Source organism: Stomoxys calcitrans, chromosome 3, assembly GCF_963082655.1.
Source record: "Stomoxys calcitrans chromosome 3, idStoCalc2.1, whole genome shotgun sequence".
Classification (NCBI taxonomy): domain Eukaryota; kingdom Metazoa; phylum Arthropoda; class Insecta; order Diptera; family Muscidae; genus Stomoxys; species Stomoxys calcitrans.
In genome coordinates, this window is record NC_081554.1 from 463,946 (window position 1) to 479,533 (window position 15,588).

The window sequence follows — 15,588 nt, forward strand, 5'->3', positions numbered from 1 at the left end:
GAATTTTGTGTGCAGAGTTGCATTTTTGCATCGCGTATACGTAAATAAAGAAAAAGCCAAGCACTGCCAAAAATTAAAAAAAAAAATTGTGTGTCGGCTGATCGTTGTCTTAACCTTGTTCGTATCCTGCTTCGACCGCAGTAATGGGCTGATGATAAAGGTCGGTTATCTTCGAAATCGCGATCTCCGTGGTCTACCCAATGCATTAATAGCAACCACATTTACCCTAATTTGATTTTTTTATTTTGCTTTCTATTCTAAATATTTAGATACAAATGCACTGCGATATGCACACATTGAAACGTTACTCTTTGCCAAACGAAGATTGCTGGGCAACAGGTTTCTGGCATTGTGTGTGTTGCTGATGCTCGATGTTATGTTTGAGTTAAAGGCTGGTCCTATGTTTTTTGTGGGGGAAAAATTTCCATAAATCGTTCTTTCAGTGGTTTGACAAAGTTACAACATTTGATTTTTTGGGTTGCTTTGGTCAACCAACCAATTTATCAGCTTCTTACGTGCAAATGTGAGTGTGTGGACAGTACTCAAATTCATATATGTTGTTGCAGTTTCAACCAAAACCCACCCTTTAGGAATTAATAAATAATGGAACACAAAATTATTTAAAAAGAAACGCATTCAGCTTTTAATTGGATTAGCACAACTTTCCAAAAGCCTTTGCCAGCATCTTCCACTTGTATAAAATTAATGTTGTTGTAATAGCAAGATCAAAACAACAACACTTTCTTTCACAACTTTAATTAATTCGTATAGATTTACTACAATAGCTTGTTATGAAAGAAACATTTATTATTTACTTATGTTAGAAGTATATTATTTATATTTTTATACAGTTTCTTATTTATGCATCCATAAATAATATTTTTTCCACCCGAGTAAATACATGTGAGCAAGATCACTAACACAAACAAACACTTTGTTCCAATTAGAAGTTTGGCGATCGCATCTATTTAACGTAAGAAAACGAATTGTTGCGCAGCGACAATGGTTGTGCTCTTTTTGGTCGTCGCGAACTGTAAATTTCCCCTAGATGAAAAAACAAATTATAGCGAAATTAACACTTTTCATTCAATATCAATATCCGGTGAAAATTATGGGGTTTCACCTATGAAAAACGAATATATTACTATACTAGATTTAAAACCAAAAAATGTTCACTGTCGATTGAAAACAACCTAAATCACATTAATTTTTCATACACAGTACAGTTCTCTTGAAATTTGTTTCTTATCTTTGCCTCTTTAAAGATTCACTTGATTCATCTATTATTCATTTAGTGTCTGTGGGTTGGATAGAAAATTATCGATATCATACAATAATTGTCGATAACACGTCCTTTGCAATGATTTGTTAAAAAAATTACAAACAAAAAAGTAAAGGTAAACAACTTTGACCGGATAATTTTTCCCCAACAAAACCCCAATTTTGCTTCGCATCCCCTTCATATTCCCAAGTCCCAAATCCAGGATGTCGTAATTATATTTCAAAATAAATTCCCATTTTGGGGAGAAGTCCCCAATGCTGGCAACACTGGTCGAGAACGTCATTTATTCCTTCATTCCACTTTCGTAATCAGAGATAACAGGAGAGCGAAATGACATTCATTTTAACTCTTCAACAGGGATGGAAACTACAACATTTAAGATAGTACTATAAAGGTACTTTTTGGTTCAAAGGGGAGCTTTTTGTTTTGTATCGAGAATTTTTTCGGAAAATATGCTGCCCTACAGATTACTGATTACACTGCAACCGCAGACGAAAGGTCTCAATATTTTGCGTTATTTGCGAAGTATACATCTGTTATAGGTGAACAGATTTATTGGAATTTTTGATGTACATTTATAGTAACCTAAAAACGGATATCAGATATTAAAATTTTGACCTAAATCTAAAACCCTACAAACTGATATATAGACAACATGGGACCTACAAGAAAGGAATTCGGAAGAAGAACACGATTCTTATAACTAAATTAGGTGTCAAGTATCAGGGGCATTTCCCACTCCCAAAGCCCTCTAGAGGCTTAATAAGGTATATTAGGCGACTCATGCAAAAGTATTTTTTTTAATCTAAATATGAACTGATATTTCGCCAATAAAATCCCAAACGACCAGCATAGGCAAGTGCAACAGTCGGGCGTAAATAATTCGATCGAATGACTAACAAGCGAATATCACTATTTTAGCGTGATGCATTTCCTATATAAAGAACTACGTGTCAGTAAAAAAACAAAAGCTCGATAATATCCGAATACTCAAGGCGGATTTAAAAAGGTGGTCTTATGCGAACAGCTGTTGCCGAATATCATGGCGAGACAATTAAAGCTGGTCTCATTTGTACAACAAACACATATCATATGGTGCAATCCGCCATCTTGTCATCAAGCTGATCGACATTTTATCAGCACACCTAAAGAAATTTGTGTTATAACAACAAAGAGAATACAAACAAAAATCTGTCATTTTAATTCCGTCAAACCTGGCCTGCTGTTAACAGCTGTTTGTATGAGACCACCTTTTCAAATCCGCCTTGGTTGAATACTTAAAATAATCTTAGTGCATTAAAGAGTACTTAATCGGTCACGATGGTACCACGGTACTCTTCGAGTGAAAAAAGTACTAACGTGCTGACTTTTCCATCCCTGCTCCACTACGAAGACAAGCGTTTCATTCGTAAACATCATCTCGTAAAGCATTCTCCTCCCTCCGCGCAAAATTTTAAAAAATTTTAACAGGGAATGTGTGTAAATTATTTAATTATTATATCAAACTGAAAACAGCACAAACTACGGAGATGTAAAATCATCGCTTACGGGAAATGTGTGGGGAATCTGACCGTGATGAGTGTGAGAAAGTGATTGCTTCAATAATAAATGTCAAAAGTGGGATGCAAAACAAAAGAAAATTTGTATGTACTCTACACCGCAATACAATTACATTTCGGAGCAGCAAAACATTAAAAACGAGCTAAAATTTGATAGCAATAGCCAAAACATCATTTGCCGTTCAATCAGAAAAGTTTGGCAGCATTTTTTAAAGCATTTCCAAATTTTTATCATTTTCAAGTGTTCTGGTGTTCTCATTTCCGCAACATTTTTTTTTGTAGAACGGTCCCTTCTCTTCTTTGTAACGCACCATACAGCAGCAACAACATAACGTAAAGAGAATAAGTAGTGCAAAATAGACTGAATGTTAAAAAAAACTATAGGAAATTATTGATTTTGCTTGTTTTTTCCGAAAATGTTTTTGACCAAGTGCCATTGCCAAATGACGCACTCGAAAAAGTTCAATCCCCATAATACATCTTCCAGGCGGCGATTTTAACGCAATACAGCAGCAGAACAAGACAAGTTTCGAATTCTCGATATCTTCCTGTTTGACTCAGCCACCTCACCTCGCCAACCAACCAGTTAGGCCACAATACAGAGGAGGGCACCTATAGAATTTGGACGTACATACAGGCCACAAAACACCTATCACAATGGATTGGATTATTAACGATGAGATGGGTCTCACTGTGGGGCATGTGGTCGGTTGGGCTGCTGCTTCCGCAATGGTCATAGGCGGCGTTATTCCGTACGTTCCCCAATATTTGGAAATAAAGAAAACCCAGGATGCTGATGGTTTCTCATTGCATGTATGCTTTGCTTTGCTTATTGCAAATTCCTTGCGAATATTATTTTGGTAAGTACAACATGTGGTCCCTTTTTTATAAAGCAATCGAAAATATTCAGCCCAGTGCTAAGAGTTGACGACGTGGTTCAAAAATTAATTATTTTCTATTTTGGATATAATTGCTCAAAATATAATGAAATGAAAAGTTTAAAGCATCGGTATTGCGTTTGTGGGTCAATCCGAGGGAAGAAAACGTCAAGTTTTCGCTTTTAATATTTTTCTTAAAAAAAACCGGCTGTTCATTGAGCAGCTCTCTATGTATGTGGCTTTTGCGGCTGGCCTCGCGAAAACCCCTCTTGGCGACCCAATTTTTAACCACATTTTTGTATACCGTAAACCTTGTACTGGATAATTGATATCAGGATTTTCAAAGGTCAAATAGGCAGTAGTTCGAAAATTGAGATAATTATTTGAATACAATTTTCATAATTTTTAACCGTTGGTCCTTGACAATATTTGGTCTTCTTTCTGAACGCAAGACTAACAATTGGATATTTGCCCACGAACATTCTATTAGGATACAGGGGCAGGAACATTCTTTTTATTACCGAGTCTGAACGGCGGCCCTGGACGACACCTCTTTGAAAAGAAGTTTTTGTATGGCTTAATGCCTCACAAGTGTCGCCAGCATTAGGAGAGCATAACCACCGCAGTGATCGGAACATTCAAGAGGAAAATATTCCAAAAATTCAATTTCAGATTAGATAAACGTGGTTAAGAAGAGCAAATAATTTTATTGGTTTTCAATACGTAAACTTACATTTTTTAATTCAAATCGCTCTGAAAATTGTCAGTAAAGTTATATTTTAACGGAGTCCACCGTAGCGCAGAGGTTAGCATGTCCGCCTATGACGCTGAACGCCTGGGTTCGAATCCTGGTTTTCCCCTCCTAATGCTGGCAACATTTGTAAGGTACTATACCATGTAAAACTTCTCTCCAAAGAGGTGTCGCACTGCGGCACGCCGTTCGGACTCGGCTATAAAAAGAAGGACCCTTACCATCGAGCTTAAACTTGAATCGGACTGCACTCATTGATATGGGAGAAGTTTGCCCCCGTTCCTTAGTGGAATGTTCATGGGCAAAATTTGCAAAAAATTGGCATTTTATATTTTAACGATTTGTCAGGATTTTTTTGGAATAAACGATTCTATAACTTGCTAGAAAGACACACTTTTCACGTGTCAGAACATTTCACCTTTATGCCAAACCCACATCATTTTTGTGCTGCTAAATGGCGATTGTACCTATTGTTGATTTTGCCGCCTGCTACGAAACGCAGGACATCGAAGGCAAAGAAATAGGGAAGTATAGTCGCAATTCGTACGTCATAGAAAGAAATGCAAAAACACCCTTTTCAGCCCGACATGGAAGATTGAAATACAGATGGAAAGATCAAGTCAAGAAAGACATCTCGAAATTTGGTGTTAGAAATATAGAAAGAAAAGTACCCAAGGCCGAGTCGTTTAGTAAAATAGAATACGCTCGGCCTTGGTAGGTTACTCCAAAATATTAAATGTAATAATATTTATTCAAGTGTATCAAATTCATTTGTTTCAATTTTTTTTTTATTTTCCTTTGAGTACATTCATTCAATTGAGTATACCATCGAAACTTCAAAAAATGTGTGTTTCAAAGTGGTACCATATTTACTTTAAATTCCTACACCTTGAAGCACTAAACATAGGTATTTTGTCGGTACCCATTGTTATCGATTATTTATTCAGCTTTTTAGGTGTATATTATTTCCAAACTGGATAAATTTACTTTGTCTCAGTATGAGCCAAAATATATTCCCAAAGCTTATTTTCTGTACATAGACATAAAAGCCAGCGTTACCTTTGTACGAATAAGCAATCAGTTTCATTCATTTTCATTCAGGTTTGCAATAAAAACTTGCTTAGGCCCTTTTTTAAATAAATTCGTATTAACGTCCGTATACAACGGTTCAAAAGAATTTCTAGAATATTTTTAACGATTTTTTAGCAAAAATCTGGTAATTCTTTCTACAGATTGTTTTCCCAAACTCTTTATTATTGTATACAATTTTTTAAATATAATAATATATTAAAATTAATATCTTTCTATTAGTGACATGCTGGAAACTTCACGTATAGAAAGTTTGCTGTCCGATAAACGTTTTAGATAACCGGTTAGTTCTATGACTGTCTTTTATCTCAGCAATTACATCACAGTACACACTGAAGATATTTGTAGTTACAAACTGAAGACCTGTAAAAGAACATTTTCTTTAATCGGAGCCGTCCATTGATGAAATCCCAATACATCTGTTGTATTATTGTGTGGATTTTTAATTACCTGCTAAATAATGTCCATTTATCTGCTAATTAGTGGAAAATATTGGTTCTTATGATGCCTAAAAAATTTTACACTAATTTACACCACAATATAAAACTAAAATTCTTTTGGAAGTGGTATATTCCAAAAGGTCAATTTTATTTATTTATTCAATACCAATACAAGGAAATCCTATATCGGCCAATTATTTATGTGTTGCAGTAAATAATTATGTATAACAGAATAAAGTTATAAACTATTGTATATGGCTCCCCAGTCACATAAGTGTAGTAACGGAGCAAAAATAAGAAATAATATCAATTGTGATATTTGCAGATTTTGGAGCATTTTCGCAATTCTTCTTAGTAGCAACCAATTCGCTTTCAGAAGAAATTTTTGCACAACTACAATTAAAAATTTAATTAAAAATTAATATGTATTTAATTACGAAATTAATTGAATCTGAATAATTTTTTTAATGGAACCCGGATTTTTTCAATTATAATCGTGGTAATTTTTAAAATTAATCTGAATCGGAATAATTTTTTTAATGGGAAACCGATTTTTTTTCGATTACAATCGTGATAATTTTTAAAGGAATCTGAACCTTTTTCAATGACGATCGTGATTGGAATTTTTGTCATTTTCAATTAAAAGATTAATTGATTCAATAATTTTTTTGTTTGAATCTGAACTTTTTTTAATTACGTTTTCTTTTTTTTAATGAATCTTACAAGTTTTATATATAATATGTGATTGAAAACTTAATCTGTTTTAATTAAACAATAACGACCAAAACCACAAACTTGTTTCTTTCTTTTTGTTACTCAATTTCTTTGCCACTTCATTGAAACCAGCTGATTTCATAGAGAGAAAACAGCTGAGTTGGCGAAAGAATCAGGTGACGGAAAAAAATGTAGTGGAATCGAAGCATTTTTAGGTCCAACAGCAATGTTATGAATCTCAGTTTATATAAATACTCTTTAAATAAAGAAGATAGAATTCCCCAACAAACACACATCAAATATGCATATTAATAGCATAACGGCTTCTTAGCATCGATCTAATTGTAAGACATTCTAGATAAATGTTTTCTGTTGGGTTTACTTCCCTAATATATGTGCATGCAATTCATAAAGCTACTGTAATAAAAATATATATTAAAATTTTAATTTTTTCAATTACATTTTTTATTGATCCAATTAAAAAATTTATTGAATATTTCAATAATTGAAAATATGAAAACATTCAATCGTTTGTTTAATTGGATCAATTAAAAAATTAATTGGAAACATCAAAAATTTTCGATCAATTTTTTAATTGAATATGCATTTTTTTTAATCACCTTTTTCAAAAGCTGTGATTGATATTATCATTTCATTGATTGAAGCAGTTTGAATTAAAAAATTAATGGGATCAATTAATTTCGTGATTGGAGGCCAACGTAGTGCAGAGGTTAGCATGACCGCCTATGACGCTGAACGCCTGGGTTCGAATCCTGGCGAGACCATCAGAAAAAATTTTCAGCGGTGGTTTTTCCATCGACACGCCGTTCGGACTCGGCTATAAAAAGGAGGCCCCTTATCATTGAGCTTAAACTTGAATCGGACTGCACTCATTGATATGTGAGAAGTTTACCCCTGTTCGTTAGTGGAATGTTCATGTGCAAAATTTGCATTTGCAATTTCGTGATTGAAACCCATTTTTATTTTCTTCTGTGTACAATGCGTCCAAGTTTCCACGTAGTAGGAAAAACTGATGTTATGAAGATACAATTCATAACCTAAAGTAGTATTTGAAAATAAAAGGAAGAATTAATTTGAAGAATCTAATGGGTATACCATCATAGCCGCATGCAATTAATTCATCGTGAGTGATCTTAACTTTAATTTTTAGGAGACGGCAGAGCTCACTCGCACATGAAATTCTCCCAAGGCATAAAAACACTACGCATGGTGTCGTCCAACTGTTCAACCTGCCATTGAACCATTACCGAAAGTGTTTTCAGATTAGGGGAAACTTCCCCAAGCAGGCGATTTTTTTCGTAATTCGGGAATATTTTTTCTCATTTGGGGTATGGGGGGTTTTTTTTTGGAGGAAATAAAGTAAAAATTAAGGATTTTCTAGGAAAAATTCCATCAGCATAGCTTTAAACTTATTTTCTTGATTGAGTATACGAATTTTCCTTATGTTAAATGTTGGCTAATGTCTTTGAATTAGGTGTGATTTTGTGGACTGTTGTTTAATGTAGAAAAGCATATCCCGAGAAGAGTAATTGTACATGAATATAATAGACATAGGCCTAAGTCCATAGTACAGAAGCTAAAAATGTTTCTAACAATTTAAGGTCGGCTAAAGTCGCCGCATCCAAAATACTAAGATAAACTTTTTATACCGACCACTATCGGATGAAGGGTATACCAATTTAATCATTCCGTTAATAACACCTTAAAATATTGATATGCGACATAGATTTTAGTCCATCGTTCTAAAGCTGGAAATGTTTCTAACAATTTAAGGCCGACTAAGCTCGAGGCATTCAAAATAATGACATAACTTTTTATACCCACAACCATAGGATGGGGTGTACACTAATCTATTTATTCCGTTCGTAACACATCGAAATAGTGATGTGCGCCACATGAAGTTTGTATATTCATGATGATCTTGACATTCTAATTCAATCTAGTCATGTCCATCCTGTTTCTAGAAATCACGATAGCGATCGTTCGAATGAAGCTATCTTCTTGAAATGTTAGGCCAATTCCAAATGGGCCATGTGGGTTCAGATTTGGATATAGCTGCCATATAAAGTATTTTTTCGACTTGACCTCTGAGCCCCTAGAAACTGCAATTTTTATCCGATTGAGCTGGAGTGAACGTAGTATTCTGTTTAGCCTTCTAAAAATCGTGCCTAGTATGGTCCAAATGGCTCTCATATAAACCGAATAAAATTGTCTCTCGATTTGACAGATTGTGAACCTGCAAGCCGCTATTGTGAATGGCCGAAAATTTGCACGTAGTGTTTTTTCTAACTTACAATGACAAAATCAAAACACACCAATCAAATTTGGGCATAACACTTAAATTTGTTATAAAAACTTTAATAAGTATGTTCGTTAGTGGTTAAGGGGAAAGACATTTTAATCGAGGATTTTTTGGGGAGGTTGTTATGGAATTTTTGAAATCTCTCTCAAAAAATCTGGCAACTGTGATTTCCAATCTGTCCTACGCTCATTCACGGCATGCCACGATGAACGTCAGTGGTCGCCTGCTTCTGTCTTCAAATTACTACCATAGACTATAGATCTTCTATAGATGAATCTTTCCTCTCCCAAAATAGTGGCTTCTAGGTGCAACGATTAGAAATCTGACGGTTTCTTTTGATTCTTTCGTAAGAGTGATCTCAAGAAAGATAAAAAAGGAAATGAATGAATATAAAAACTGTGATAAACACAGTTAAATTAACAAAAAAAAAAAGGCTAACAACAAAGTTAAAACGTGTTTTGTAAAAGTAATCGTTTGTTTTAAAGCAATAATCGATTAAAAATTGCTAAATAAATTTCATTGCTCATTCACAGCACTCTCAAAATTCTGCCTTCTCCTAATTTTTTCGTTTATTTCTAATCTTTGCACATAGCGCAGTATGAAAAAGTTCATCTTTATACATTGAACATCTGTGATCACTACAGCATAGCATAGTTCTTGCGGTTCCAAAAATCTCAATTCATTCAAATCACCTATTGGGTTGCCCAAAAAATAATTGCGGATTTTTCATATAGTCGGCGTTGACAAATTTTTTCACAGCTTGTGACTCTGTAATTGCATTCTTTCCCCTGTCAGTTATCAGCTGTTACTTTTAGCTTGCTTTAGAAAAAAGTGTAAAAGTATATTTGATTAAAGTTCATTCTAAGTTTTATTAAAAATGCATTTACTTTCTTTTAAAAATCCGCAATTACTTTTTGGGCAACCCAATACATATACATTATATATTTTTTATACTAATTACTACGCTTAAGAACGATAGCTTTTCTCTTAGAGTAGTCTATCAATTGGAAAGTCCATTGTTTTGGCTAATGACACTTGAATACATTAATGGAACTGATTGTTCTAAAAATATTTTCATTAAAAGAATAGCACACACACATACGCATTACTTTTAAAAATAATATGAAATGAATGATTACCATTTTGAAGCTCTCATTACCCACATTTCCAATAGTCGTCTTAGGCAATATTTGTTGAGTTAAAAAGTCATCCAACTCTTTCATTCCTTAGCTATAAGTTTTGTGAACGAAAATAGATTAAACATTACTAAGCATTTCCTCTTTATTGCCTATATAGTTGTTATCAACATTTTCGACAAGCTCTTATCTTTGTATTTTTTTGCATTTTGTTGCCCACAATGTCTACAGTGTATCAGTCAAACATAATTTTCATTATTCCCTTGAACGGCATTGAAGTGATATAAAGCGGCGGTGTCAACAATAGTGCATCTAATGGAAAACATCTGATTGAATTTTTATTGCTTTTTATGTATTTTTGTGTTTTCTTCTTTACTTCAGTGAAGACATAGTGAGGATCTCAGAGGCCGCAAATAGCAAGTTGTCCGAGGCACTTTAATCGGTTAACATTTTTCACAGCAACACTTCTTATCAGAGTGGGTTATCAAAGGCCATACCTTCAATGAAATATAGCTGATTATTTCGTTTATGAAATATTTTATAGAGTCTACTAAAGTGATACCCAGATTTTAGGGTGACACATGTAGAGCATGTTATTGTTAATCAATATGGTGCTAGATGTTATGTACGCTTTACTCGAAAATAAAACTCATGGCAATTAATCCGGAATCTTTATTTACATATTCGATGTGGGAACATAGGACATCAACCTTTTTCTTTTTAATTTTTCACCTAATCTTTTCCTTCCTTCTTCTACAAATTGAATCTCAAAGCTTCTAACGCTGTTCGATTGTGTATTGTGGTCATTGTAGATTGTGCTTGACTAGACAACTGCTCAGCTATTGAAAACCCTTCTGGTTCTACCGTGACATTTCTTTAGAATTTGGATATGAATTTGTCCGCGTATAACGCCGAACAACTGGGTTGAAATCCCACCATGAACATTAGAAAACATTTTCAGCGGTTTTTATCTATCCCCTCGGTATATTCTTTATATAGGTTGTTGCAGCTGCATATTTGGGCTGGGAAAGAGTTTCTCAGTCAACATCAATCCCCAATTTGTTGTGTTGCTGTAGTGTTGTGTTTTCATGAATTTTTTAGCCAAGTTCTGCGCAGTGTAAAGATATACGAACTCCTAACCATGGGTCAGAAGCGTCCAGTGTGATCTGGTTTTATATTAAGTAGAATTAAACGGCATAAGCGAGTTGATTAAGTTATTATAATCAATATTTATGTTATAAGTTTAGTATGTAACATTAAAAAGGATTGAGACAAATCGTAAAAAAGGAGTTTCTTCCAAAGTGCAATGCAAGGATAATACAACAGGTTCAGAGAACATGTTGTACAGGGATGTCAATTTAGTGCTTTTTTCGCCCTAGATTTTGTGTTTTGTTGCAGTAGATTTAGTGCTTTTTAAGTCAACAAAAACCCGATATTCTTGAACTTAAGACTTATTCCAAGAACAGTTCTAACGCCAAGCTAAGATTTCTCGTTTAATCTATACACCTGTTTGCAAAATTATTAAAAATTTAAGTTCATGCTTTTCTACCCTTTTTTCCCAACATTTTATTCTTTTTATCCTTTTTGTTTTTTGTTACGCTTTTTGCTGATAAATTGTTGGCAACACTGCTAGAGACTAACCGACTCAAAGACATACAGATTATGTGTGAAGCAGCCTCTGCGGACATGAGACTTAAGGCGATGGGAGAATGGATAGAAGAAAAGAGCAGGTCATAGAATTGCGGTATAATCGAGGCGACTGACTGAACCCAAGGACTGAGATCTGTTTTAGACTGCCTTACCATAATACGGACGAACAGACGGAGATCCGAGTGATAACGGAATGCGTGTGGTGGTGTGGTGTTAACGAGAGGACGTCGAGTGTGCACATCTGGCACGATGGCACGTTTGGTTTTCGGGCCATATCGGAGTCAGGGTTAATGAAAAAGCAGACGATTTATCAGTGAAAAAGCCGATTACAGACTTAGGTATGAGAAGGTTTATAGTGGCATGGGGCGGATTCATATCCGCAGCCTCTTTTAAACCTAAACTAACATATTGTCTTATTGGAGCTTTTTCCCTGGTTACAAGCAGAACACACATTGGCACCAATTCCAGCGCAATGGGGATTTAGCTACACATTATGAAAAGCTAACCTAACGTCTCTGGACGGTTGTTGCTTATAAGCAAAACTAAGATTTGGATGCCTGCTTAGTAGACAGGCCAGTGTATTACATAGGCTATGTCTACGCATGGAAAGGATTTTGGTCATACTTTTGATTATATTGTCTAATATTTCAGGCATTTTGATTTCGTGTGTTGTTAAAAAAAAACATTAAAAACTTATGAGCTAGAGCACAAGCCCTAACGAGAATGTTCCATCAGTATCTTTAAATAATAAAATATAAGCCTAAAGCCACGTTTACCATAAAGCTTAACATTCCTACGAAAGGTTAAACAAGATTATTAATTATATGACTTGTTACGCAGTTCCAAGGCGTCTGCAATTCTTCGCATAGATGCCAAATTTCACTGCGTTCAACTCAATAATTCATCACAATTATTGTTAAAGTATCGTCTATCAAGAACACATCGACCTCACTTCAACTCATTGAATCCACATAAATTTGGGCAAAAGGTGGCGAAGCTAAGAACTATTGACGTGTGGGAATACAACTACCCAACCAGTTGCCATTATTTGCTTAGAAATCTCGTCACCTTTCTTTTGGAACTATTTTTATGTGGATGTGTGTGTGTGTGTGTAAAAGCACGAGTTTTGTATTCGACGTCGACGAAATGTGCGATATAACGTTCTTGCACGAACCACACAATATGCTAATGAGAATTTTGTGTGTGCGTAGTTCGACATTTTAACAAACGATGTTAGTTTGTATGTATGCACGTTAGGGCAGGTAGGGCTGATGAGAGAAATATGGGTAACTCGACACATACTACATACATATGTGCATAGAAGGTGGTTCGGGCTAATTTTGCCAAGCGAAAATAATTCTTTTTAGACCATTCTCATTTAACAAGTTTTTTAATATAAATCAATCAATAACACCTTTGCCAATGGTTGGTTTTCTTAGCAGTTGATTTGAATACACGATAACTATATTGTTTGAAATTTGTAACAATAAATATTTAGATTTGATATAAAACTTATATGATTTTAGAGATTTTCTAATATTTACTTACTACGCTGGGCGTTTTAGGCCATTAGACAAAAAAAAATTATAATTTTCTTTATATAATCTAATGAACTTACGACCTGCCCTAATGTACATTGTCTGCATGTATGTGTGTGTAGTGTAACATTCAAATTTTCTATCACACAATTGAAAGCGCATTAAACCTGTTAATAGAGGATATAATTATTGTTATTATTATATGTAGTAGCATTTAAATGTCATCAAGTCATACGTCGGGGACTTAAGAAGTTCTTAAAAACAAGAAAAGTCAAAAACAAATTATGAAAATTTTCATTGTTTGAGTGAAATGCTAACATTTAAGTAACCTTTGTTTTAGCTGAAAATACTGAAAACTTGAAATTGTATTAATTGCGAAATCTTGTTTTTTGGCTCACATTTATTTCCTTCTCCAACTACTGTTGGTGACGTTTCATATCATATTGAGTTGTCCTAATCATAAGCGAGGTCGAGCGAACAATACATATTGGAGATCCCAAGTTGGGACGAAAAGTCGACTTTTAAGTTTTTCAACTTTTATCATAATAGCAAAAGTCGGTTTTTCGACTTTATCAAAATGTCAACTTTTTGTCAAAAATTTCCAAGGCTTTCTAAATAAGATACTCCATTTTCTACGAGTTTTCGTAGATTTTTGCCATCAGATATAATCATTTCTTTGTATTTTCGTAAAGGGAGGCATTATTAAGAGTTTTAAATGCAAAATTGGACCATTTTTATATAAAAACCACCTCGCTACCGTAAAAAGTTTCCACATTCCCGTATACTTTAAAGTTTCCACATTCCCCTAACCATCACAGTGGTAAAGGGTTTTATAACTTAGTGAGAGAGATAGATCTATTCATAAGTTTACCGATTGACTCACAGTCACTTTCTGATTCGATTTAGCTATGTCCGCCTGTCCATGTTAATTTGTGTACAAAGTACAGGTCGCAATTTTCACATAAATGTGCCGATCGGATGGCGTAAAGACGAAAGATTGAAATTGGAAAAAAATCGGTTCAGATTTGGATATAGCTATCATATACATGTTCGTCCGATTTGAAGTCAGTATGTGTCTTATAGCTTCCGACATTTCAGGTGAAATTCATATGAAGATTTAGATATAGCTGCCACATATATCGTTTATCCCATAGCAGCCGGTTGTACGTACCGGATTGACCCGATGGAGTAATTCATCGGCAAGGGCTGCCGCCTCAGTGCACTGGAATTTTGGTCCCATCTTTACAAAACTAAGCATGAGGTATTTAATATGACGTCCCAATATGAGTGCAAAATTTGATGAAAATTGGTTTAGATTTAAATAAAGCTCCCATACATATCCTTCAACCGATATGGAATTTTGAGTTGTGGTAGGCACAATTTTTGGTCCGGTCTTTACAAAATTTTGCTAAGGTGTTTCATTTGTCGTCCAAACATATGTGTTTATGTGTGGATTATTTAAAAGAAATTAGCAAATAAATAAGTCGTCAAGTCTGTCTGATTTGATAAAAAGGCTCTCATTCGCAACCCTCAACCAATCGCTCTAGGCCATGACTTCTTTGGGCGGTAGTCTAGTAGTATTACTCTATTTTGGGGAACACTTTGCTTCACTTTACGAGGTTTTTGAATATGAAAGAAGTTTCCCACCGTGCGATGTTTCCGATACTGTTGTTGTTGCAGTTGCAGTGGAGAGAGCGAAGCTCCCATAGGTGAGCAAGCTTGGACCGATCGCCTCGGGAACAAGAGGGCCATTGATTATTAAAAGTCGCTAATAACTCGCCTTATACTAAAATGACGTTATGCGAAACTCCATTAAAATGTCATCAATTCTTGTCAGCATGAGTATAACACGAGCAATACTGTTCAATCATGACAAGAAATCATTGCAATAATAGAATACAATAATTTTTTAAAGCTTAACAAAGCCATCAGAACTTTCATAAGATGTTTGAGCATTTTGACGAAAAGTCTCGTTAATTTGTTTATTACCAGTTTATTAAACTTTAATTTGTAAGCAACACATTTGGAGTACACAGACCCAAACAAAGAGGCAAGCAAATAGCAGCTACTGGGGAAATCAAGCAACACACTGTACACAGGGAATGTTGTACATTTTGAATAAATCGATCAAAACACAAGAGAAACCTACATACCACCTGTCTACCTACATAGCGACCATTCAACCGGCATGTTTGTTTGCGCTTCAATGGTAGACATGGCACAGACAG

The 15,588-nt window shown here is 34.7% G+C and overlaps 1 protein-coding gene across 1 annotated transcript in view; it reads left to right on the plus strand.

Annotated features, from left to right (window-relative positions):
- Positions 1-2,678: 2,678 nt before the first annotated feature.
- The window catches only part of LOC106083839 (uncharacterized), a 37,587-nt gene continuing 24,677 nt past the window's right edge, over positions 2,679-15,588 (plus strand). Inside the window, 1 exon segment of the mRNA XM_059364262.1 lies at positions 2,679-3,701. Within this exon segment, the coding sequence (XP_059220245.1) occupies positions 3,499-3,701 (203 nt within the window). The 5' untranslated portion in view covers positions 2,679-3,498.